The 22,337-nt window shown below is 51.2% G+C and overlaps 1 protein-coding gene across 31 annotated transcripts in view; it reads left to right on the forward strand.

The window, feature by feature from the left end:
* The window catches only part of CACNA1C (calcium voltage-gated channel subunit alpha1 C), a 705,432-nt gene that overhangs the window by 623,080 nt on the left and 60,015 nt on the right, over positions 1-22,337 (forward strand). For all 31 annotated transcript variants that reach the window (XM_017545494.2, XM_017545500.2, XM_017545495.2 and 28 more), the window contains 2 exons: positions 153-263; positions 21,786-21,869. In XM_017545494.2, coding sequence (XP_017400983.1) covers positions 153-263; positions 21,786-21,869 — 195 coding nt within the window. The remainder of the gene's footprint in view (positions 1-152; positions 264-21,785; positions 21,870-22,337) is intronic.

The raw sequence follows: 22,337 nt of genomic DNA on the forward strand, positions 1-22,337 counted from the left end.
CTCTCCTGAGTCCTCCTGACTGCCCATGGAGAAGTGGATTTGGTTCGGGGAAGGTCTTGCTGAGGCGAGGGCCTGCAAGAAGGCTGGGCAAAAGGGGAGGAGGAGAGGCCTCCCTGCTCCATGTTCACAGCTGTTCCCCTCTCCTGATGCAGCACTACGGCCAGAGCTGCCTATTCAAAATCGCCATGAACATCCTCAACATGCTCTTCACTGGCCTCTTCACTGTGGAGATGATCCTGAAGCTCATTGCCTTCAAACCCAAGGTAGGCCTCTGAGAAAGGCTTTTGGTTCCCAGGCATCAGGGGTGGGCAGGACGGGGAGGTGTGGTGCAGGTATTGAGGGAGAACGAGGGGAAGAAGACATGGAGAAGGGACATCGCTGCCCTGATGATCTGTGCTCCAACTCCTACCCCTGCCCAGAGCTGAACCCAGGCCAGGAAACACTCTTAGCTCATGGTATTGACCCTGGCTGGGGTGCACAAGCAGCAGATTCCTCACTGAGCTGAACCTCTGAGCCTCTCCTTCTAGGAGAGGCAAATGATGGTCCCTCTCCTATGCCCCATTCTCTAGTACATAATCTGTTAACAGAAGAAACTATGTCCGTAGACTGGCAGACCAAACCTCTCCGGGCCCAGCTCTCCAGATCCACACAGGCCTCTGTTCCACCCTCCTCCCATTTCATCAGCCACACAGACCAACCTCGTATAAAACACTCAACCAGGGCTGGATTTGCTCAGGGCTCAGGACTCCAGCCTAGAGGCGCCTCCTGTTCCCTGCCGCAGAGGTTATGGCTTTGCTCCTTACATGCTCTGGGGCAGGAAGAGCAATTACTAGCAAATTTCTCTGCTTTGCACCTTGTGTAAGGGCAAAAGATTAGGCCTGCTGCTGTACGAGGTGGGATCGGATTTCCTGTCCTTTGGATCATCTGTGCTCTTCCTAGCCAGTCACCCCCACTGTCCTCAGCAGTGGAGGAACAGATGCTGGTGTGAGCCACACCTTCTACCCTCAGCCTCTGTAGATGGGCCAGAACCACTGGCATCCACTGGCCAGGATTCACCACCAGGACAGCTGCTTCTGAGGGGGGCTGTAACAGCAACTCAGCAGCCCCTAGGCTACCATAACAACTTTTGAGAAGGATGAGAAGGAAAGGTTCTAGGAGAATCACACAGCTACAGACTCGAGGCCCTTAAAGACAGTCTCCAGTAACTGTAGAGACAGTCTCTCTGGGCTCAGCCCCCCAGATCTCTCCGGGCCCAGCCCTCCAGATCTCTCCAGCCTACTGAGCCTTATCCTCCCTCCTTTAGTAGTTTTCCCAGATGCAACTCAGAGCTACAGGAGGCCAAAGCAAGAGTTCCTCGCCATATCTTCTATTTTCATTCAAGTTTTTACTGGTCTCAAGATTAATTGGGAGTGGGAGGGTCCAGCATGGCCTTCGAATCCATGTTCATTGAGAAGATATCCATAGTCTTCTTTGAATGAATGTTCAATTCATGCCTTGGAATCTGAATCATGTGCTACACATATATTGTCGCATGTCGTCCTCAAAACGTCCCTATAAAGTAGGTATTGGCATCCCTCTAGAGAGGGAAGACATGAGGCTCAAACAATTAAGTACCCAGTATTATTTACTCCACTCCTAAGAACTGGCAGAAGGGAGACGAATCTGGCACCTCTGACTTCACTGTATTTTACACCACACTGAGGTTAACTAGCATCTTCCCAGGTCAAGTGCTCTGCAGGTATTTTTCAGAAAGAAGGGAACAACCTTGGAGGGACTTAAAAGATAAGACAATATTCCTACAATACAGAGTCTTCTTCTCACTCAGAGAATGCCTGGGGATGCCAACTGATTTTCGTAGAGTAAGGCTCCTAAGGTACATCCTTTGGTGATAGAATGGTGGTTTCCTGCCTTCTCTAGAGAAGCAAGTACTCTTTTTCACCTTCCTGTACAAGTCTTATTTACGAGCACAGAACTTGTCCTGACCTAGAGAAGACCCCTGGGTTGCCCTGACATCTTCCTTGGGACACACGGTGTCACTGCCCATGCATGGCCCTATTCCAAGCCCTGCAGCCTAGGAGCTCTGACAGTTCACCACCCACAGCAGCATGACCAGCTGAGGCTAGGAGTGCAGTCACTGCCGAGCTGTGCCTCAGTCTCGGATGACATCCTCTCAGTGGGGAAACCGGCGTTGTTTACATCCAGTGTCATGAGACATATGGTTTAAATATTTCAAAGCCTTGAGTCATTCCACAATTGACTCAGATGTGTTTCTGACGATGTCTGAGGCAGTCTGGAGAGCCTGCAGTAAACTTTCTGAATCATGCCTCCTGAGCACGGGAGACATACGGACAACCTTCCCTGGGAAGTGCATGAAATTGACAACTGCAGGAGCCTCCATCTACACTCCACCTAAATCCTGCAAATCAAGGAACAAGCCAGTTTCCTAGAAGTAACCATTGGGGGTGGAATAGACCATAAACTGCCTCCTAATTTCCCCTATCCCTTGTTTTCTGTTATGAGAAGATGGAGCAAGATAATGGAGTCTTTTACCCAAGAATGAAGAGAGCCATCCTTGGGCCATTTGCATTTCACACGCCAAGGTGCATCTATGGTGTAAAGAGAAAGGGAAATGGATCTTTCCCTGTGGATTTCCCTAAAGGGGCTCTGGCAAGTTGGGGATAAAGGTCACCTCCCAGTTGGGAGGATCATGGAGCGCAGCTGGGTCCCTGGATTCTCACTGAGCTATATTCTTCATTCACAAATAGACTCCAGGAAAAGCAACTCCAAAATTTTCAGGCAGAAAACCAAATTGGAAAACAATTGAAGCTCTGAAAGAAATATCCAGCTGCATCTGGCCCAAGAACCAGTGGCTTCCAACCATGACCTGAATCCATGACAGCTTTCATTTCCCACCCCTACCTGGGACCCTGTGCTGTACTTTTTATTTCACTGGCATGGTTGTTTGTGTATGACCCAGATGAGCATAAGCATTTGCTGTGAAAGGACAGCTCGGAACCATGGATGTGGAAGATAGTCTGACGTTGTCACTGCTTATGTTTTGTCCCTGCAACTGGTTGGTTGGTTGGTCCACCAGCCGGTCAACTTGTATTCTTCTTCATTCTTTCATCATCTTCATGGTCATGGATGCTCCCAATTCCTTCATTTCTGTGTGTTCTCCTCACCACTCCATGGAAAATAAATTTACTCAAGTCCCTGCCTTAAATCTAACCACTCCATCCCACTCCTTAAATTCATACTCTGTTCACAAAAAAAGATTCACAGAAAGGAACTAGGGACCAACATAAACAGTTTAGAGTGAGTCAGTCCCCCACAAAGCCTCAGGAACCTGCAGAGATGGATTGAAGAGAGTGGGGTGGATCGTGGCAGCATTGATTTGAACAGTGAACAGTGAGCCAGAAGGGGCTCCTTCCCTGGAAGTGAGAGGCCACGACCCGGAGACAACTGGATGGCCCCTACGCCCCACATGGTGGTGCAGGACCAGGCTGGGCAACATGAAAGTGCTGGTTGGGATATTCTGAAGGTAACTAAATAACTGGATTGTCCTGTCACGAACTGAAGCTTGTCAGGAAAGACGGGAAAAGAAATTTTAAAGATACCCCTATAGATTTGCTAAACTGAAAAATATGCAATGCCTGAAGAAAAAGTCTAACAAAAGTGGCTAAGATCTCTACAGAGAAAATGATAAAATGGAAAGGAATTCAAGAAAAGCTGATAAATGGAGACATCTAGAATGTTCCTGAATCGGAAAGCTCAATATTATTAAGATATCATTTCTCCTCAAACTGATCCATAGGATCAATACCATTCCGGTTAAAACTCCCAGTTGCACTTTGCTGGAGGTGAGGATGGCAGTCGAGGGAGCTGTGCCGCAGATCCTTTAGGGCCAGCAGGATGAGGCTGGGTGGTCCCAAGGCTTCAGTGTCTTCTGGCAGCTCTGACATCACCAAGGAGGGAGTGCACGGGAGCCTGGCATGGGAAGCAGCGTCTGTCTCAGCTACTCCACTGGCAGCTGCTGGTTTGGTAGTGGGAGCAATGATGTCACTTAGTTGCCTGGGATTTGCTGTCCAGGATGTCTCAGCAAGGGCAATGAGGGGGGAGAAGCTGCAGGAGGCCATGAGTGAGAGGCTGGGCTCCTCCTCAGTGAAACGTGGTATGCCCAGCAAGGCAGGGGTTCACCGCATGGAAGACTCCTAACTCCTCCCCTCCCCACAAGCTCCTACCTGGGCCACGGCGGGGAGAAGCAGCTGAGACCCACCTCTGCCCTCCCAGGGAGTAGCCAGTGCTCACGTCCCCAAGAGGAGGATGCTGGAGGGACCTTGACCCTGGCAGTTCTCTGGAATGGTCCAGACGGGAGAATGGACCCAGAGTGAAAGCACTCATTGGCCCTTCTGACCCCCTGCTTTCTTGAATAAGCTGCTGAAACCTCGAGAGGCCTGGCCCCATTCCCACGAGTTCCCAGTCTCTGCTCTCCTCTTTCTATCTGGGCCTCCTCAGCCCAGCTGCTCCAGCTTCACGAAGCCAGATGGTTTCTCTCATCCCCCTACCCTTTCTTCCGGTGATTTTCTGCCAGAAACTGAAGCATACGTTGTGGAGCCCCTCTTAACTGGGTTAGACAGTCTCTCACCCTGGCCCGAGTGAGTTTCTCCCGACTGTCAGTTCCCCCAGCCATCCCTGGCTTTCCTCAGCTGGTGGCATCTGCGATCACCCAGGCTCTTTCCCTGAAGACTCTTTCCCACCCAGTCCTGAGCTGGTTCTAAGAAGGCAGCAAGCACAGGTGAGGTCTGGAGTTAGTTCTGCTGCTGCTGACCCTCATAGGGTGTGTCCCTGGTGATCCGTGGGACACCCAGAGACTCTTTTCCACAGTCAATTGGACTTCTGTCTAGATTTCCCCATTAGCATTTTATTGACCTAGTGACACTGAAATCCGAGAGTCCTGAGCCCCTCCGGGTTCTTAACTGACGCCCTCTGGGGTGCAGAGCCTGGTCCAGCTGCTGGCCAGACTTGCTGCCGCATGGCCTCCCTGCCACTACCAAAGCAGGGCAGCCTCCTCACCACGGCTCCTCTCCAGCCCTCCCACCCGTGTCCTTGCCCTGCCCGCTCGTCTCTGCTGGGCCTGTCAGGCTTGGCTGTAGCCATCTAAGTCATCTAGGCTTGTGGCTCCTGCTTGCCCACCCCTCCAACACACACACACAGAGGATGTGGCCAGGATTTTCAGAGTATCAGCTAAGAATGGGGCAGTAGTACAGTTGCCACAGTCTTGTCTGCTTTGAGGGCTTCTTTGAAGCCCCTGTTATCCTTCAGGAAAGGGTAAATGATGGCAAGCATTGACCTTGGCTGCTTCTCAGAGAGCAGAGAGGCAGAAAGAGATGAGGTTTCTCCTGTCCCCTGCCTATTTTCCTGAGGAATCCATCAACAAAGCCTTGGGCACTTCCCTTAACGAGAGCGAGGGGACTAGCCACTAGCCTGGAGAATGAGATGCTACCAGAATCAGAGCTGCTCAAGACCCTGGAGGTCAAATGCCAGCTCTCTCGGGGCCACTCTTCACAGTACAGCTCTAGGCCCAGCCTTGCCCCAGTGTCACTGACACATGTGCCAGCCAAGCCGTAGGGAGAGCCAGGAGCTGGGATGGTCCTCATGGCGAGCACCCTGGAGTTCCTGTGCCAAAGCCAGCCTGCCCTGCTGGTCTTGGACTTTCCACATGCAGAGGCAGCCTCCCTCGTAACCAATGTGCCCGTGTGGGGGCTGGGGCTCCCGTGGCTTCCAGAGCAGTCTTCTCTGCAGGCTCTACTATTCGTAGGACTGGTTTCTGCTCTGGGGAATGAAGGTTGGCCCTGACGGGGGTGGGCACAGTCCCTGCAGAGTTAAGAAGTCTTTCCCTGAGGATGTGGCTTAAATGGAAGGGTCATCGCCACCTACCTTGTTTTCACTGGGCTTATGTCAAAAGGGACAGATGAGGGCTGGGTTGGGGCTCTAGGTTGGCATATGGATGGGCACAGGGAAAGTTGGAATGAGGAGGTGGGTGCATGGGGAGCACCTGGGAAGAATATTTGCTTCCACAGAGAACCAGTGGCCCCGCTTCTCATCTACTCTGTCAGCTCTGTCCAGGTCTAGAAACTTCTGCCCTTAAGATTCAGCATCTGGCCTCTTTGGGCAAATAGCTTTCATCACATGACCTGAAGATACTGTGGTCCCTCCTCCAGCCAGCTTGGGGCTCTCCAGGAGCATCCATGCCCTGTGAGATGCAAGGGGGCTTTTGAGGCTGAGAGTCCAGATTGCTCTGGTGCAGACCCCTGTTTTAGGTGTTGGAGTTTTTGGCTCCAGGAATGAGCTGCCCCCAGGAAAGGGACCAGATTCTGACATTCTCCTGGCAGGTGGAGAAGTGAGGAGGGCACCCTCAGCAGACAACTCAACCCCCAAGTCAAAGGTCACATCTGCTTGTCTGAACAAGAGAAGAGAAACCACCTTTACAAACTGTGAGCCAGGCCTCTTTTCCTACCCAGTTCAGGGTGTCAATCTGGATGGAATCAGACATGTTCTCTGTCCCCAGGAAGGGGCAAGTGGACGACCCACCAAAGGACAGGCTCCTGAAGGTTGCCAAGGGCAATAGAAACAGCCACAGGAGAAGAGAGTGCAGGAGCCTTGTCAGAAGTGGCTCATCAGCCTAAGGAGAGGCCTGGCAAAGGCCACAAGGCCCCAAATCGCCCCACAGGAGCACTAGGGCAGCCTGGGCAGAGGCAGTGGGAAGAATGCCAGGGCCAGAATTCCTCTAAATGCATCAGTGTGGCCACCTGAAGGGCCGGGGTACCCTGCAGGCCTGAATCCATCAGGCCTGAGCTGGGCCTGCCCCGGAGGCAGGAGAGACTCCAGTGTCCACGTACTCTTCCATGGGCTGTTGAGAGACATTTCAGAATGTGTTCTTAAAAGTGCAGTCAACGACCAGGAGAAGGAAGGGGAAAGTGGGATGAGCAGCAGGAAAGGATGCACACTGGGTCCACTTCCTGTTTTCGAAAGCTGAGAATCTTCTAGGAACTTGGTTTGTTTTTCGGTCATGTTTTTGGCAATAATGACATTGCTGGCTGAAATGTACTTTCTCTCCAACTTGACCTCTGCCTCCACCTGTACCACTCACCAGGAGCCATCCTCTTCCAGCTGTTTTAAATTAGCCATGCACTTCTGCATGGTGCAGCCATTTTTGTGAGGTTTTAATTTTTACAAAGCAAATTTGGCTTTATGTCTTCACTTCATCATCCACTGCCCCCAGATCCCAGCTAGAGAGGAAATTCTGGTAGATGGAGACCCAGGAAGCCTAGTTCCCACCTCAGCATCACCTTGAACAAGCCAGAGCTGAGCAGACAGGGACGGGAGAGCTTCCTGCAAGCACTGGTTCCTTCCACGTCTGTTTCTCTGTGAAGTAGAAGACTGGCTTAGCAGACTGTGGTGAGACTGAGTGAGCTCATATCTACAGAGGACTGAAGGCTTCTGGGAAAGTACCATTCAGATGAAACTCAGCTGGGTCCCTGTGCCTGCGGAGTTTGCACCCAGTCCTCTAACTCAGCACCAAAGGAACTTCACATCCAGCCTGGGTGTGCCCTCTCTAGTCTGTGACCATTTTAAATGGGCCCTTTTGGAGTATTGGGATTCTGTCATCTTTCATCCTTGAGCCCATGCATTCTATCCCTTCCGTCTGATTTCTACCTCACACGATAAAATAACTTTAAGGTTCATCTTAATGCATCCTTGAAGCTGGGTTGTGCAAGCATCAACCATGCTACCAGCTCCCAAACTATCACTCCCCTTTCCTGTGGCTAATGCAACCCATTAGTCAGCTTTTGAAGCCTTCAGCTCAGTTTTTCACCGTTCCCTCTCTTTCTCTGTGCCAAGGCATTGCCATTCTTCCTATTCTTTATTTCAAGAACTCTTTGTTTGTGTGATGTGGCTAGTGTTTTGCTGCAGGCTAACGTTCACCAACAACCTCCAAAATATTTTATTGAGCAGCCCATGTGCTTGGCGGTACCACGAACTCAGTCATGAATACAAGCAGGTGGGTGAGGCCACACTTGTCTGGGGCAACTTTGGCCCGCTCTGGGGTCGTGCAGCATCCCCAGCTCACCCTCTCATTCATCGCTAGGAAACCTCCTATCAGCTGACATTCATATTCCAACTGAAAAAGCAGCAGTCAATAAATGCATCGGCCCATTTGGTGTCAGTGCCTACACCTGAGGTCAAGTAACATTTAGAAGCACAGGAGGGAAGGAAACAACATCTATTGTCAATGAAGAACCAGGCATGAAGCTAGATATTTTACTTTCCTTATCTCATTCAATCCAGAAGACAAACATTATGGCCTCCCATTTTATATCTGGAGAAACTGAAGGTCAGAGAAAGGCCAAGTAACGTGTCCAGAGCTGGCTTTCTGTTGTTATTCTTAGTTTGTAACAAACACTCTCATGCTTAGCATGTACCCTACATGGCTCTAAGCACCTTAACAAGTAGGAATGCATTTAAACATCATAAAAATCCTGGGATTCTATTGCAGGCTTAGGTGACTCAAAAGCCACTCTTTCCACGACACGCCCCTTAAAACAACAAATGTGAGCAGGCCAGGTTTTTGCCATGTGCTTGGTGGATACTCAGTAAACGTTAGCTGTCTTCCTTCCAAGAAGAGCCGAGACAAAAAGCAAGCCATTCTTGAGTCACCGCCCCCTGGATTAGAAAGTGTTCACCCCACTCCTGTGCCCTGCCGCCTTCTCTGAGGCCCCTGCCGCCCTTCCATCTCTCTCAGCCATTCTGTCTGTGGCCCCTGTATTCCCTAGATTGCTTTGGACCTTTGGATTTTGTTTCCAAATCTGAGTTGACAAGCACTTTCAGGTGAGGGGGCAGCCAGCTGACAGGTGGGCTCAGAAAAGTGAAACAGAATCTTAACATTCATATTCATGTATCTGCGTACACACACGCACACGCACACGCACACGCACACACACACATTTGCAACCGGAACACTTGCACATTAGGGACACGAAAATTGCAAAATTCGTCAATGGCAGAAACCGTTTCATGTTCATTTCTGTGCCATGAGAGGCATTCGGTGAAAGTTTGATGCGTGGATGCATGAATGGATGAGTGAGAATTACGAGCCGGGGAAAGAGTCAGAATATTAGTGTCAGAAAAGATTGAGACCATTGAGCTTCCATTAGTGCAGAAATCTGTACATGGTCCTACTTTCTGCCTGAAGAGTCTCCTTGTTTCTAGAGGTAGCTCTGTTGGAAATCCTTTATACTGAATTAAAACGCACCCCTCTGTAACTTCCACTTATCTGTACTTCCTTTTCCACCTTTTCTTTCTATAAGTAGTTACTGAGCACTTCAGTGATGATGTTGAAGCATGGTACCATCTTTATAGGGCTCACAGAGCAGTGCAGAGGTACCAATACACAGGAAACAAAGGTTTCAGATGGGGTAAGGGCTGTGGTTTCAGATGGGGTAAGGGCTGCGGTGCAGAAATGGAAGAGTGTGAGGAAGAAGCACCTGTTTAAGATAAGGAGGTCAGGAAGGCAGCATTTTTGCTTAGCCCTGGAGGCTAAAAGGAGCCAGAAGAAGAGCATTTCAGGCAGAAGGAAGAGCAAGGAGCCCGAGGCAGGGGCAAGCTCAGCTCGTTCTGGAAACTGAGAACAGCACATGAAAAGCACTGCACAGAGTCCAGAGCGTGCAGGCCCTTCAGGACCACAGGAAGGGGTGTGGACTTCCTCTGACTGTCCTTGGAATCCACAGGGATGGGTCATTCAGTGGAGGGATTGTATAATCTGATTTTCAGTTTTTCAGCAGCATGCGGGCTGCTCGTAGACAAATGACTGGTGTGGTGAGATGGGGAGCAGCAAGGAGTTCGATGCTGGGAAGGCAGGTGGCGGTGGAAGAGATGGAGTGAGGTGGGCAGAGTCATGACATAACTGGATGGTGAATGGGATGTGAGTGTGAGGAACAAAAATCAGAGACGGCTCCGGGGTTCCAGGCTTTCCCTGAGTGGATGGAAGAGTGGTGTCATTTGCTGAAATAGAGAAGAACAGGAAGAAACCAGTTTAAAGTTAGAATGTGGGGATATATTAGGTTAGAAAATGTCACGTAGGCTGTGAAAATCTGGAATTCAGACAGGCGATCTGGGCTGGAGATGTATTTTAGGAGTCAGTGCCATCTATTCCTTCTGAAGATAGAAACGTCAAGAATCCTGTCCAGAGCCTTCATGTCCTGGGAGAAGAGTGCAGAACATTGAGAATCAGAAGGAAACTGGGAGAGAGAAGAGGAAGGAGAAGGAAAGGGGTCCAGAGGCTGAGAGCCAGGAAGGCTGAGAAGCGGCTCTCCAGGCCTTCTACAAACTGCGGATGGACAGAGGGAGGCCAGAATGCTGCCCTGCTGTCCAGAAGGTGACATAAAAGGACTGCACAGAGGCCAGAGTGCACAGGCCCTTCAGGACCCCCATAGGAAGGGGTGTGGACTTCCTCTGACTATCCTTGGAAACGACAGGAAAGGGTCATTCAGTGGGGGATTATATATTCTGATCTGGGGTCTTCAGTGTGCACCTTTGCCCTCACCCACGTCCTCTGTTGCTGAGCATCACGGAGGTCCCTGACTCTGCCCCTCCTTCTCCCATACTAGAAATCCTTCCCCCGGAGGAGCTCAAAAGCCAGGCCTTCCCAGAGCTTGCCGGACGTGTTTGTGATGGAACTAGGGCCCTTTCCTTTTTCCAGCTGTGCAGAATTGAATTTACAGGCCTCATGATTCCATAAAAGGAGTGTCCAAGACAGACCTGCACTTCTCGTTGGCTAAGAGGTTCTTCACTATAAAAAAAAAAAAAACACAGGATAGTGGGGGAGCGTACCCCGCCCCCCGCCCAGTGCTAAAGCTAGGGACACATGTTCTCATGCAGCTCTCGTTTCCTTCACAATTTTTCCTCTCTCCTCAGTCTGCCCACCACCCACCACCTCACCTGTGTTCTGGCCTACACTGGTCAGGGCAGCCTCAGGCTCAGAAGTCTGGCTGGCTCAGTTTTCCGTCTCCTGGTGGGCCTTCTGTGGGCCTCAGGGCAGATCTTTAGAGCCCGTGGCTGTTCTCAGCCTCATGGGGATACCCCTGGACACAGCAAGAAATGCCCTGCTCTTGGAGTCACCTTTGAGGAAGGCATTTTCATCTCCATGTAGTTGTTCAGTGTACAGGGAAATGCCTTGAAATGTTCTGCAGGAGTCCAGGGCTTGGTCACCCGCTGCTCCGTGTTCAGCCCCACTCTTTGGGAAGGTATTCAGCAACAGTCTAAGATGTTGATTGAAGAAAAAGACTGTGGCAGTCTACGACTGGGTCATGTTCAAGGATGGAGACAGTTGGTTCCTGCCTGGCATTCTCCCTCCCGTCCCTCCCCTCCTCTGCCTCCCCTGCTGTAGCCTCTCTGGGTCCCTGTAGAAGCCTTGCTGTTCCTCATAGTTCTGTTTAGTCCTGAGCACCCCAACGAGCCTCTCTGTGGCTCCCCACTATCTGCAGAGGTAGCTGCTCTGGCCAGCCCCCTCCACCAGCCCTTGTCTCCTCTTCAGGCCCACCTGTTCTCTGGGTCATGCCTCACCTTCTCCATGTAATAAATAATAAACACCCTATGCTGACCTTCCAGGCCCAGCTCCAATGCTGCGTCCTTCAAGCTGCCTCCCGAGATCAGCCTGGCTAGAAGCGGTCTCCACCACCTCTGAGCTCCCAGAGCACCCCTTTCTTTCTTTTCTGACACTTAATCAGAGCTCTTGATGGAAATGTCTCATCCTTCCAGCAGGACTGGATGGTCTTTGGGAGGACTGCCTCTTGGTCACATCCACACTGACCTCCTTCCAAACGCTGGCACAGTGACACCATGTGCCCCGTCTCTGTCAGTGTCAGCTGAATAAACACCAACCAAAGATGAGACAGGCAGCTTCCCCTGGGGTGCCCTTCCTCACAAAAATGACTCCAGCCCCTGGCTCGCAAGCTCCAGCACCCAGCCAGGACACCCTCTTCAGTTTTCCACCCACCACAGGCGCCTACCCACTCTCTGGGGTAGTCCACTGGAAAGGAAAGCAGAGATGGAAGGTGAAGGCAGTGGCCCCAGAGCCAGCATCTGAGCCGTGCTCTGCAGGACTTAGCAGTATGGCCACCCAAGTCAGGGAAACTCTGGCTTAAATGTGCTCACACAGTTCAGTGCAGAGCTCAAGGCCAGTGAGACGGGCTGGGCCCTGAGACTACCCCAGGCCAAAGTTCTGGAATTCAACCTTTCCAGGCTTACTGGAGGATGGGGTCCTTGTTTTGGAGTTTGTTTGGTCGGTTTTTTGTAATCCCGATTAACACCCCACAGACCTAGTGTTCTACAGAACACAGTTCTGGAGACCCAAAGGGGCATCACCATGACTGGGGGTGATGAAACTGACACGTAGTGTTTAGTGGGTAGGACTGAGGATGCTGAAAGTCCCACAATGTGTGAGATGGTTCTGCCCAGTGAAGGAGCATCCTTGGGCCCTGTGACATGTTTGGGAAATACTTATCCACAGAGCACCCTTCATGGGTGACGTTCAGTGACACTGATAGTGGGGGTGTCTTCAGTGGGTAGCCAGTGGCCGAAGCTCAGCAAAGATAACACTGCCACTAGAAATAGGACCGTATCTTGGATTGTATTTGACTGCATTCCTTACTAACCTGGAATATTCACTTTGGAAAAACTTCAAGCAAGAATTTTATTTCAAAAATCGTATGGAAACCTAGACATTCTCTTGGGCTGGGTCTTCAATCCTTTCTGGACCCAGTGCTCTTCTTTTTGGGACGATCTGCACACCCACTGTGTACTCCATGTCCCACAGAGCACCACAGTGCCCCGTGGTGGCCAGTGTCACCCCCACTCGAAGAAGCCACACTTAGCTTCAGGCTGGCTGACTCAGCCTCTTACTGACTTTTAAATGAAATCTATTTATCCAATCTCTTAAAAAAACCACAGTGTCTCGCACCATCCACAGAAACCCCGAGGTGCAGAAATGCATTAAAAGGAGTAGAAAAGGGACCAGGAAAGAAGGACGGCAGCTGGGCACAAAACAGTGACTGTCGCCCCAGCCTTCACCGTCAGCACAGAATTCAGAGGCCAAAGCTGTGTGAGCCAAGCTCCTATTTCTTAGCGGCTTGTTGGAGAGTTGGCATTTCCCTGATTATTATTTATTTGCAGAGTGCCCACAGGGCACCTGCTGCCATGCAGCACTCCTTAGACAGGCAGGCCCCAGCTTTGCCAGGAGGACCTTCCCCTCTGTGGTTCTGCACTCACAGATTTGCATATTGTTGCAACATTGTGACAGGTTTCTTTCCTGCCTGGTGCTGGAGAGCTTTAAAGTCACTGTGAATGATAAAAAGTAATTATATGACTTGCATAAAGCCTTCGTGTGGGAAGGGTAGTATTAGCTATTACATTTAATTATTTAATGTAGAAAACTATTCACACTGTGTAAAAAGAAAGCCTGCTGGGAAAGTGCATTGTGGTTCCCGTCTCCAGCCCTGCCGCGGGGAAAGAAACTGGAGCACGAGGCGGAGGGACTCCCAGACCTAGAGGGTGCGTCACTGATAACCCGACCCACTGAAGCCCAGAGTGCTGCCATTGCTTCTGGCCCTGCGCTGGGTCAGCCTGGCTTAGGGAAAGGAAGGACCTTCTGTGATGCAGAGGCTGTGGGCAGTGCAGGAAGGTAGCCTGTCAGCAAGAACCCCAACAATGACAGTAATAGTAGCAACTGCAGCAACCAGTGAGCCCTTCCTCTGTGCCATGCATGAACTCATATCATTCTCACAAAGCCCCAAGATGAGCCAGGCACAGTGGCTCACACCTGTAATCCCAGCATTTTGGGAGGCCGAGGCCGGAGGGCCATTTGAACCCGGGAGTTCAAGACCACCCTGGGCAACATAGCAAGACTTCATCTGTACAAAAAATATATATTTTTTAATTAGTCGGGTGTGGTGGCACACACCTGTAGTCCCAGCTCCTTGGGAGGCTGAGACGAGAGGATCTCTTGTGCCCAGGAGATGGAGGCTCCAATGAAATATTATCGCACCACTGCACTCCAGTGTGGGTGACAGAGTGAAATCCTGTCTCTAAAAATAAATTTAAATTTTAAAAACCCTACAAAGGCAAGCACTCTGGTTACTCCCATGTTGCAGTTAGGGAAGGTGAGGCACAGAGAGGTTGGGTAACCTGCCTGCACAACCCAAGGCTCATTTTGGGAAGTGAAGTCAGAGTATCATTTTATTCACATCTTGTTCAAGAATGTGGATGCAGGTTGCTGGCCAGGTGTCCTGGCAGAGGATACCCGTCCACTAGGTTAGAGAGGGTACAGGGCAGAGGGGATAGGATGGGCTATGGGAGCTGTCTGAGAGTGCTGAGCAGGAAGGGGCCTCTCTGATCTGCATTTGGAAAGCTCTCTCCAGGGCCTTGGTCCTCTGGATTGGACTGGGAGGGGTTCGAGGCAGGCAGGCGGTTTTGAAGGCTGCCACAGGTCCAAGCCCGTCCCATAGCAAAGGAGAGACCGCTGCTCCCTGTTCCAGCCACACGTGCTGCTGCTTGTTTCCTGCCTTTCCTCCTTCGCAGTGCATGGTGCTGTTCATTTGAGCTTAGAGTCGCCTATGTGCATGGCCATGTGTCTGCCCGGTCTTGCGCCTCTCCGAGGAGGCATTGATTCAGCACCCTAGTGCTGCAGGCACCTTTGCAGAAAACAGCTCATTTGTTCCAGCATGCATAGTGTGAAGCAGCTACTGGGATCCCCCAATCTACCCAGGTGCAAACTGAGGCAGAGAAAGAGCCTCCTGAGGCCCCCAAATGGAGCTTAACCCATAACCCCAAATTTGCATCTGCTCCCAGCAGGGCAGATGGCAGGCTTCAGGAGGTCCGATTCATGTTTGTATGCCCGAGTCTTGCATAGTTCCAGGCCTCTAGTAAGTGCTTATTTTGTGTTGATGAAATAAATAAATGAACGAGTAAATAAATGGACGAAGGCCTTCAAAAATGTCCTGGGGAGGAAAACCTTAGTTTCAAAGAAAAATGAGAGCAGAAAGTGTCCAGTTAAAAGTGTGCCTTCTCAGGAGTGTGTGTTCCTCCTGCAACTGGGATAGCAGCCCCCTCGCCTCCACCTGCCGGGGGTCCACTCACGGGGCAAGCACCCAGCCCCCTGCCTGCTCCTGCCCTTTGTCCAAGCGGTCCTCAAGCTCGCTGTGCAGTGTGTGCCTTGGGTGCTTCTGAATTAACACGTCACAGGATGGGAGCTGACCAAGGAGGGTAGAAACCCCCACTGCCTCCCAGGCTGCCAGCAGCTGTATGCCCCAGTTATGTCTTCTCCATTAGGCACTGCTAATTTCCACGATTACTATTATGTCTAAATGGCATCCTGGTGTAATACAATTTATGTTATCTCTGCTTGGTGTCGGTTACCATTGTGTTCATGATATTCAATGGGATCAAGTCTGCATAGACACATAGGCACTGGGACTTCGCCACTGTCACCACCACCACCGCCACTGCCAGCTGCCAATGGGACCCAGCTCCTCTCCGTAGTTCGTTCGGCTCTCCCCATCTCTCAGTTTTGCAGCCGGAGACCCAGAAAAGATCAGTGTTTCCAGGAACCGGGCACAGCCTCCTCCCCCACAGCCAGCCACCTCTGCCCAGCCCCCTGCCTGGCACACCTGCTTTCTCTCCAGTGCTTGTTCACTCAAGCAGAACCTCTGCTGTCTTGCAGGGATCCCCTCTCCTAGGTCCAGTGAAGCCATCTGTGGCCCCTTCTTCCCTCAGCCGTGCCCCACCTGGGCAGCCTCCAGCTGCTTGCTGACTGATGTTCCTAACCCTGTCAGCAGGGGCCCTTCAGAAGATCTTCTGTCCTTTCCCACTCTCCATCTCAATCTCAGCAACCCCACTTCTAATCCAGCCCAGAAGTCCTGTAGCCCCTCTGTACCCCATGTGTCCTCGGAGGGGAAACCAGGTGTTCAGAGTCAGCTTCCCCATGGGGCCAGGGAACTCAGGAGCTGGCTGCCCCCCATCCCCTGCATTTCTTTGGGCAGATAAGGGAGGCAGGAAGGAAGGAACAGAGAAGGAAAGGAAACAAGCCACGGTAGTGACAGCACCTCTGCCCTCCAAATCCCTAAGACTGACAGCACCACCCCAGGCGAGGAGCGAAAAAGGTGTGCGGATTTCCGTGTGGATGCTTTCTTGCAGCCAGCCTGATTGAAAGCTGGTGCTGCCTCTGAGGAGATGGCAGGGCCGCCTCTGCTCTGGGCAGAGAAGGAGCTAAGGATGCAGAATTCAAGGGCAAAGACGCGCTTCCGTCACCCCTTCCACAGCAGTCCCCTCAAAGCTCTTCCATAACAGAGAACACGTGCCTCCTTCCACCGCCCGCCCTCGATAAAAGAAGAGTGACCTGAGCCTTCTTCAGTGGGAAGAGTGGTTCCTAAGAGCCTAGCAGTTAACTGTCGAGTCTCACAAAATGCAGCCGTGACCACCTGCACACTGTCACCAATCTCAAACGCATCAGCCAGATTTCATTCAGAAGAGTTTGAATACTGTCAGCCTGGAGGATGGGCAGAAAAGGCCTGAGAGACAGACTCAAGATTCCAGAACCTTCAGCTTCCTCCTTCCTCCTTTCACACACCTAGGCTTTGTCTCCCTGCCATTGAGTCCCACGCTCAAAATAGAACCTGTGACTCCTACTTCACTAGGAGGGACGCAGAACAAGGCTGGTAAATAATGACAGTGGCCAGCCGCACGTGGTGGCTCATGCCATAATCCTGACACTCCGGAGGGTGGAGACAGGAGGATCACTTGAGGCCAGGAGTTCCAGACCAGCCTGGGCAACATAGGAAGTCCCCATCTGTACAAAAAAATTAAACAATTGGAGGGCACAGTACTTGGGAGGCTGAGGGGTTTGAGACCACAGTGAGCCATGATCATACCACTGCACTCCGGCTGGGGCAACAGCTGTCTTTAAAATGAACATCTTTTTTAAAAGGTAAAAATTCAAGGATTTTGGTCATCAGAGGGTCAGGCATCCTCTATCTGGAACGTTCACACATCCAGAACACCTATTTCTGAGGAGTATAAAGAATAGACATCTTTTGGATTTTTTCAACATACTTTTCTAAGTATTTGTCCTCATATTAACCCTATGTGAGGACATGGGGCTGGTGCTTGTTTGGATTATAATCAGATTATGATTACCTCCCTTACAGAAAGCTCAGTCTCCAGCCAGCTAGGATAAAGATGACAGCAGTGATGATGAGATTCTTGAAATTGCATTTGAAGCTGTAATTCGGTGGAGGCCTCTGGACACTGGACTCTGGTTACTTTTTGGGTTTTAGCGACTGCAAACAGAGGGCTTGGGAAGCGCGCCTCCAGTTGGCAAGAGGCCCACAGTCTCCTGCATAGATAGTCATCTCATCCCTCTTCCTATTGGGAGATGAGCCTGTCTTGTCTCCAAAAAGGAGAGGACCTGGGAGGTAGGCATTTGATAGTCCAGGAAGTATCACTGGACCGTGGTCCCACAGTTAAGACACAGTATCTGGGACCAGAAGAAAGCAATGAAAGGCCAGGACACACGTGCTTTGTGGGTGGGAGCAGAAGAGATGGCAGGTTCTAAGTGCTTTGGATACATGGTCTCCTTTCATCCTCATTTCAACACTGTGCTTTATCCCATGTTTTAAGTGGGGAAACAGTGGCATGGGGAAGTTATTTGCTCAAGGCTATCCAGCTAGTCAGTGGCAGAGGTGGTGTTTGAACCCAGATCTGCCTCCAGAGATCATGCTTTTAACCACTATGCTGCCTTTTTCAATGTGGTATATCTCCAATGATGGAGCCAAATCAGGGCATGGATAACCAAACTGGAAGAAAATCCAAAATTCCTGTCCATGTGAAATGCATCCTGTGATGCTTCTGCAGCACTTGTTCCTTCCCAGCAATGATTTCCTGATGTCAATATCAATTTGGTGTCCATTTTCTCAGCCCATGCCTGTCAGTGAGTGGAGGTGCTGTGGCACTCAGGCCTGGGTACTGGGAGCCTGGGGTGCACACGGGACCTGCCCTGGGTTGGCTGGAGGGGAGGCCCATCTTCTGATCACATCCCCAGAGTGGGGAGTTGGAAGTGGGGAATCCACTCAACCTGTAGGACTGGGGGATGGCGAGGGCAAGGCTCCCACCTGCAAAAACACTTTCCCTTCCAGGGAGCGCGCCCTGGGTGGCTCTGAGGAGCTGGACAGTAAGAGGTTTGGTTTGCCACTTCAAAGAGAGCCAGGAAAACCCTTTCTCCCACCCCTTACTTCTCAACCATTTGGGGCGCAGTCATCAGAGAAATAAGGGGCAGCAGATATAACCAGGCTCCAGGTCAGACTGATTTTGTAAGAAGTATATGATTTTCCCCCAACCTCCCTTCTCCATTACATCCTTAAAACCCCTGTTACCAGTGGTTTCCAGCAACTGAGGGAGTGGGCAACAACAGACAGAAGAGAGATGAGACCGAGTGTCAAAGCCTTCCACTCCAGAGACTGTTGGGAAAAATATTCCTCCTGGGACCCAACCACCTGGGGACGTGGGGACCAGCAAGGAGGACCTGGGCCTTGTTTCTGGGCAAGGTGTGGTCCAGGTGGGAGGAGGGGGCTGTTGAAATAGTGGGAGGAGGGCACAAAGGGACAATGGGGACAGAGGCCTGAAAGCTGGCCCTGAAACTGTCTTCAGGCCCAGCTGGAGGACGGAGGGGCTCCGGGCACCAAGGGCAGGAGGGTGAGAGGATGGGTCAGGGTGAAGAGCTGCCTTCTTAAAGGGACCCTGTTTGCCCCCTAGACATGTGCCCTCACCCACTGCATTCAGCTCTGTGTAAATACCCCAGGGCTGTGTGCACAGGAGCTCTTGGCAACAAGGGACCTGGCTGGTTTCTGCAGCCCCCTAGGTAGTGTGCCACCAAAGAGAGATGCCAGTCTAAAGCCTGCAGTAGCATAGCCTGCTGAGGACAAGTGTGAGGCACCAGGCCTTAACTCCAACAGAGCCCAGCCAGTGCCAATCCAGTGGGAGCCGGCGTGCAGCCGTGGGCAGAGGAGGCTGTGGTCAAGAAAGAGTTGCCTGTCTTGTGCTTTCCTTCTGTATGCACGTATATATGCAAAGAAATCCGGGAAAAGGGTGACCAGGGGTGCATAGCCAGGTGGCTGACAGGGCTCCTTAAGGTCTCAGCCCTTCACCTTGGTGCGCCTGCTGATTAACTGTGTGTGTTTCTCTGGTTTTCAACACCAAACCTTTGCTCTGCTCTGTCCATTCCTTCCTTTTCCTTTCTCCATCTCAGAGGTGTTGCAGACCAAGGCCAGCTTACCCATTTTGTTTCAGGTCTCTCCGATGAAGATTCCAACTCACCCTCCTCTCTTCAGCACTGACACTCATATCTTCCTCTCTCTCCTGCCCCCACACCCAAATAATGTTTTCTTGCCCATTTTCTAGGCTGATGCAGACAATTCCCGGATTCTGTTCTTGTTCTTGTTTCTCCTTTCTCTTCCTTGACTTCCCTGCCCTTCCCGCCTGAAATAGCTCTACCCACAAAGATGGTATTCATATCGAGAGAGTGGCCCAGTCTTTTCCAAAATCAGTTTTAAGATTTATGCATAGTCATAGTTCATTTGGGGTCTTCACTCCTTCCCTCCCCGCAAAATCACCATTCTCCTTTTGCCCTGTGAATGATCTCTGAGAACCTGGGAGGAATTGGTTATTTCCTGCTCATAGCATGTGACTTAAATGGAAGAGAGAAGCCGCTCTGCCTCACAGGCTCCACTATATTCAGAAAAATACCCTGGGAAGCCAACAAGACATTCTTGATTTGAAGCTGACCCTCACCTCACCCACGCCCTGGTCAACTGATCTCTGCTTCCCCAGTCCTGGCTGTCCTGGCTGTCCAGAGTCTCCACAGTGGCGTTTCTGTTTTCTTTTGGCAGAAATGCCTGGGAACTGAAAGGCCCCTTTCCCCGTGACCTGACCTCCCTCACTAAGAATAACAGCCTTAGGACAGCACGTCTTTCGGTCCCTCTGGACAGAGGGCATGGCTGGGAAGTGGGAAGTTAAGGGAGCTGGATAGAGCCAGGAGGAAAGGGAAGAAAGCAGATTCTTGGCTTTGTGAGTAAAAAAAGGCAAAGTTGGCAGCCTTCAAGTAAGCTCAGGAGAGATCTGGGAACCTCTCAGGTGACGCTTCATGCTTTCCTACCTCACTCTGACCTCTAAAATTCCACCTCCTGGAAGCCCAGAGGGCAGGAAAATGCTGGTCCCGCCAAACAAATGTGTCCAGCCCTGTCTTGTCCCCATTGCAGACCATTTCTAAACTAAAGGCGTAAATGTTTCTTCTTAAAGAAGACAAATCTGTAGTAGTAGATTCTTCCCCCTCTGCCCATGGGAATATGACTGCTTGTACCTGGGGGTGTATGCGGTCACAGAACATTGCTCTGCAGGCTCCTACACCTCCCAGACCCAAGAAATCCATCTGCTAAACAGTCCACCCATCCAGGACACCTGGGGTCCCATGGGGCCTCTGGGACAGCCCATTTCTTGATTGACCAGTTGTCCAAGTACATGAAAAAAGTCTTTTAAGAACATTCATCTCTTCTCTTCTCCAAATATGGTGAAAAATAAATAAAATCCTACTTGCCCTCCCTTATGTAGGGTTACTTTAGTGATCCCTGGAATGTTTTTGACTTCCTCATCATGAAGTCAGGACACTGGTCTTCCCTGTCTGTGCCAGAATCTCTCCATCAGGGCAATACTGCCTTCATCCTCTACTAGGCAACCAGCCTCCCCCCGCCCACCAGCTTATTCCTAGCAAACCCATCCTCAGGAAAGGCTTTGATCACCGCACGCCCTCTGGGTGCCTTTTGCATTCAGCAGGACCCTACCTTAAAACGATCATGAAGGAAGCTTCCTGCTTAGGAAGCCTCAGAAAGCCCTGTCTAGAGCTACATACCCACTCACAGACTAAGAGCCCAACCTTGCCTCTGCCTCCTTTCCCTTAGGAAAGTCTTTGCCAGGGTTGGAACTGCCCCTGGAAACGCTGGGATGTGTCCAGTGCAGGAACTAGGGTTACCCTGATTCGATCTGCAAGAGTTGCACTTAATATGGATCCCGTTTTAATAATTTGGTCCTTCTTTTATTTCTGAGTTTTATGTGAGTTTATATATTATACAGCCTGCCACCCTGAGGCCCACACTGATGGCTGTGGTTTTCAAAGGCTTTTTTATCACCAGCTTCACCCGTAGGACTGAGCCCAGTACCCTCTGAGGGGTGACACCCCTGTGTTCCCTCCCTCTAGATAGGCCTTTCTGCTGGAAGAGGACTGGGGATGCAGGACATGCTGAGCGTGGACTGAAAAGAGAGTGTAGTAGCCACAGCCTGCCCCCTGGCGACTTGCACCACCCCGCCCCCACACCTCCCCCTGCCCCTGGTGGAAGGTGGACAGGGCCTCTGTGGAGGAGGGGTAGGGTGGGTGGATCTGTAGGACGCTGGCCATGTGACCGAGGGAACTCTGGCAGTAGGGTTAGAATGTCGCCTCCCTGCTGCTCCCTCCCTGCTCAGCCTCCGGGGCTCCTGGACTCCTGGGCTCCCGGCCATGGTGAGGGCGTCTGGAACTCCAGAGGCAACACGGAGGTGCCTGGACGATGATTCTGATGGTGGTGTTGCTCTGTGCTTGTCTGTCTAATATTCCTTTTTAATCCCCATCCTGCCTGCCCTCCCTTATGTAGGGTTACTTTAGTGATCCCTGGAATGTTTTTGACTTCCTCATCGTAATTGGCAGCATAATTGACGTCATTCTCAGTGAGACTAATGTGAGTATTACCCTGCCGTCCCCAGGAAACCTCCTCCTTCCTCCTCCTCTGCCTCCTCTGTTTCTCTCTCTCTCACTCTCTCTGTTTACCTTCTTTTATTTATTTTTTTAATTTCCTGTTTTTACCCGCCTCCAGTCATGCCTTTTATTGAACCTGCCGTCGTCCTGTGGGGAAAAAAAGTGGGAGCTTCTCCTCCTTTTTTTCCATTTACCTCAGCTCTGCCCAGCTGTGCTGGGCTGGGGCGTGGAGCTGAGCAGAGAGTGCAGGGGACACACCGCCTGGTCCCCGGGCGGCCGCAGCACCACGCCACCTTTGAACTAACCCAGCTTTTGTTAGGCCTCTGCACCCTGTGAAAACCAGGGTATCCAGGTTTGAGCCGCCAGAACTGTAGAGTGGTAAACGAGTGTTTAATATGCCCACGTAACCTCTTTCTTTTCTCATTTTTTTTTCTCTTCTCTCCCTTTTTCC

The sequence above is a fragment of the Cebus imitator genome, unplaced genomic scaffold, assembly GCF_001604975.1.
Source record: "Cebus imitator isolate Cc_AM_T3 unplaced genomic scaffold, Cebus_imitator-1.0 Scaffold179, whole genome shotgun sequence".
Taxonomy (NCBI): Eukaryota; Metazoa; Chordata; class Mammalia; order Primates; family Cebidae; genus Cebus; species Cebus imitator.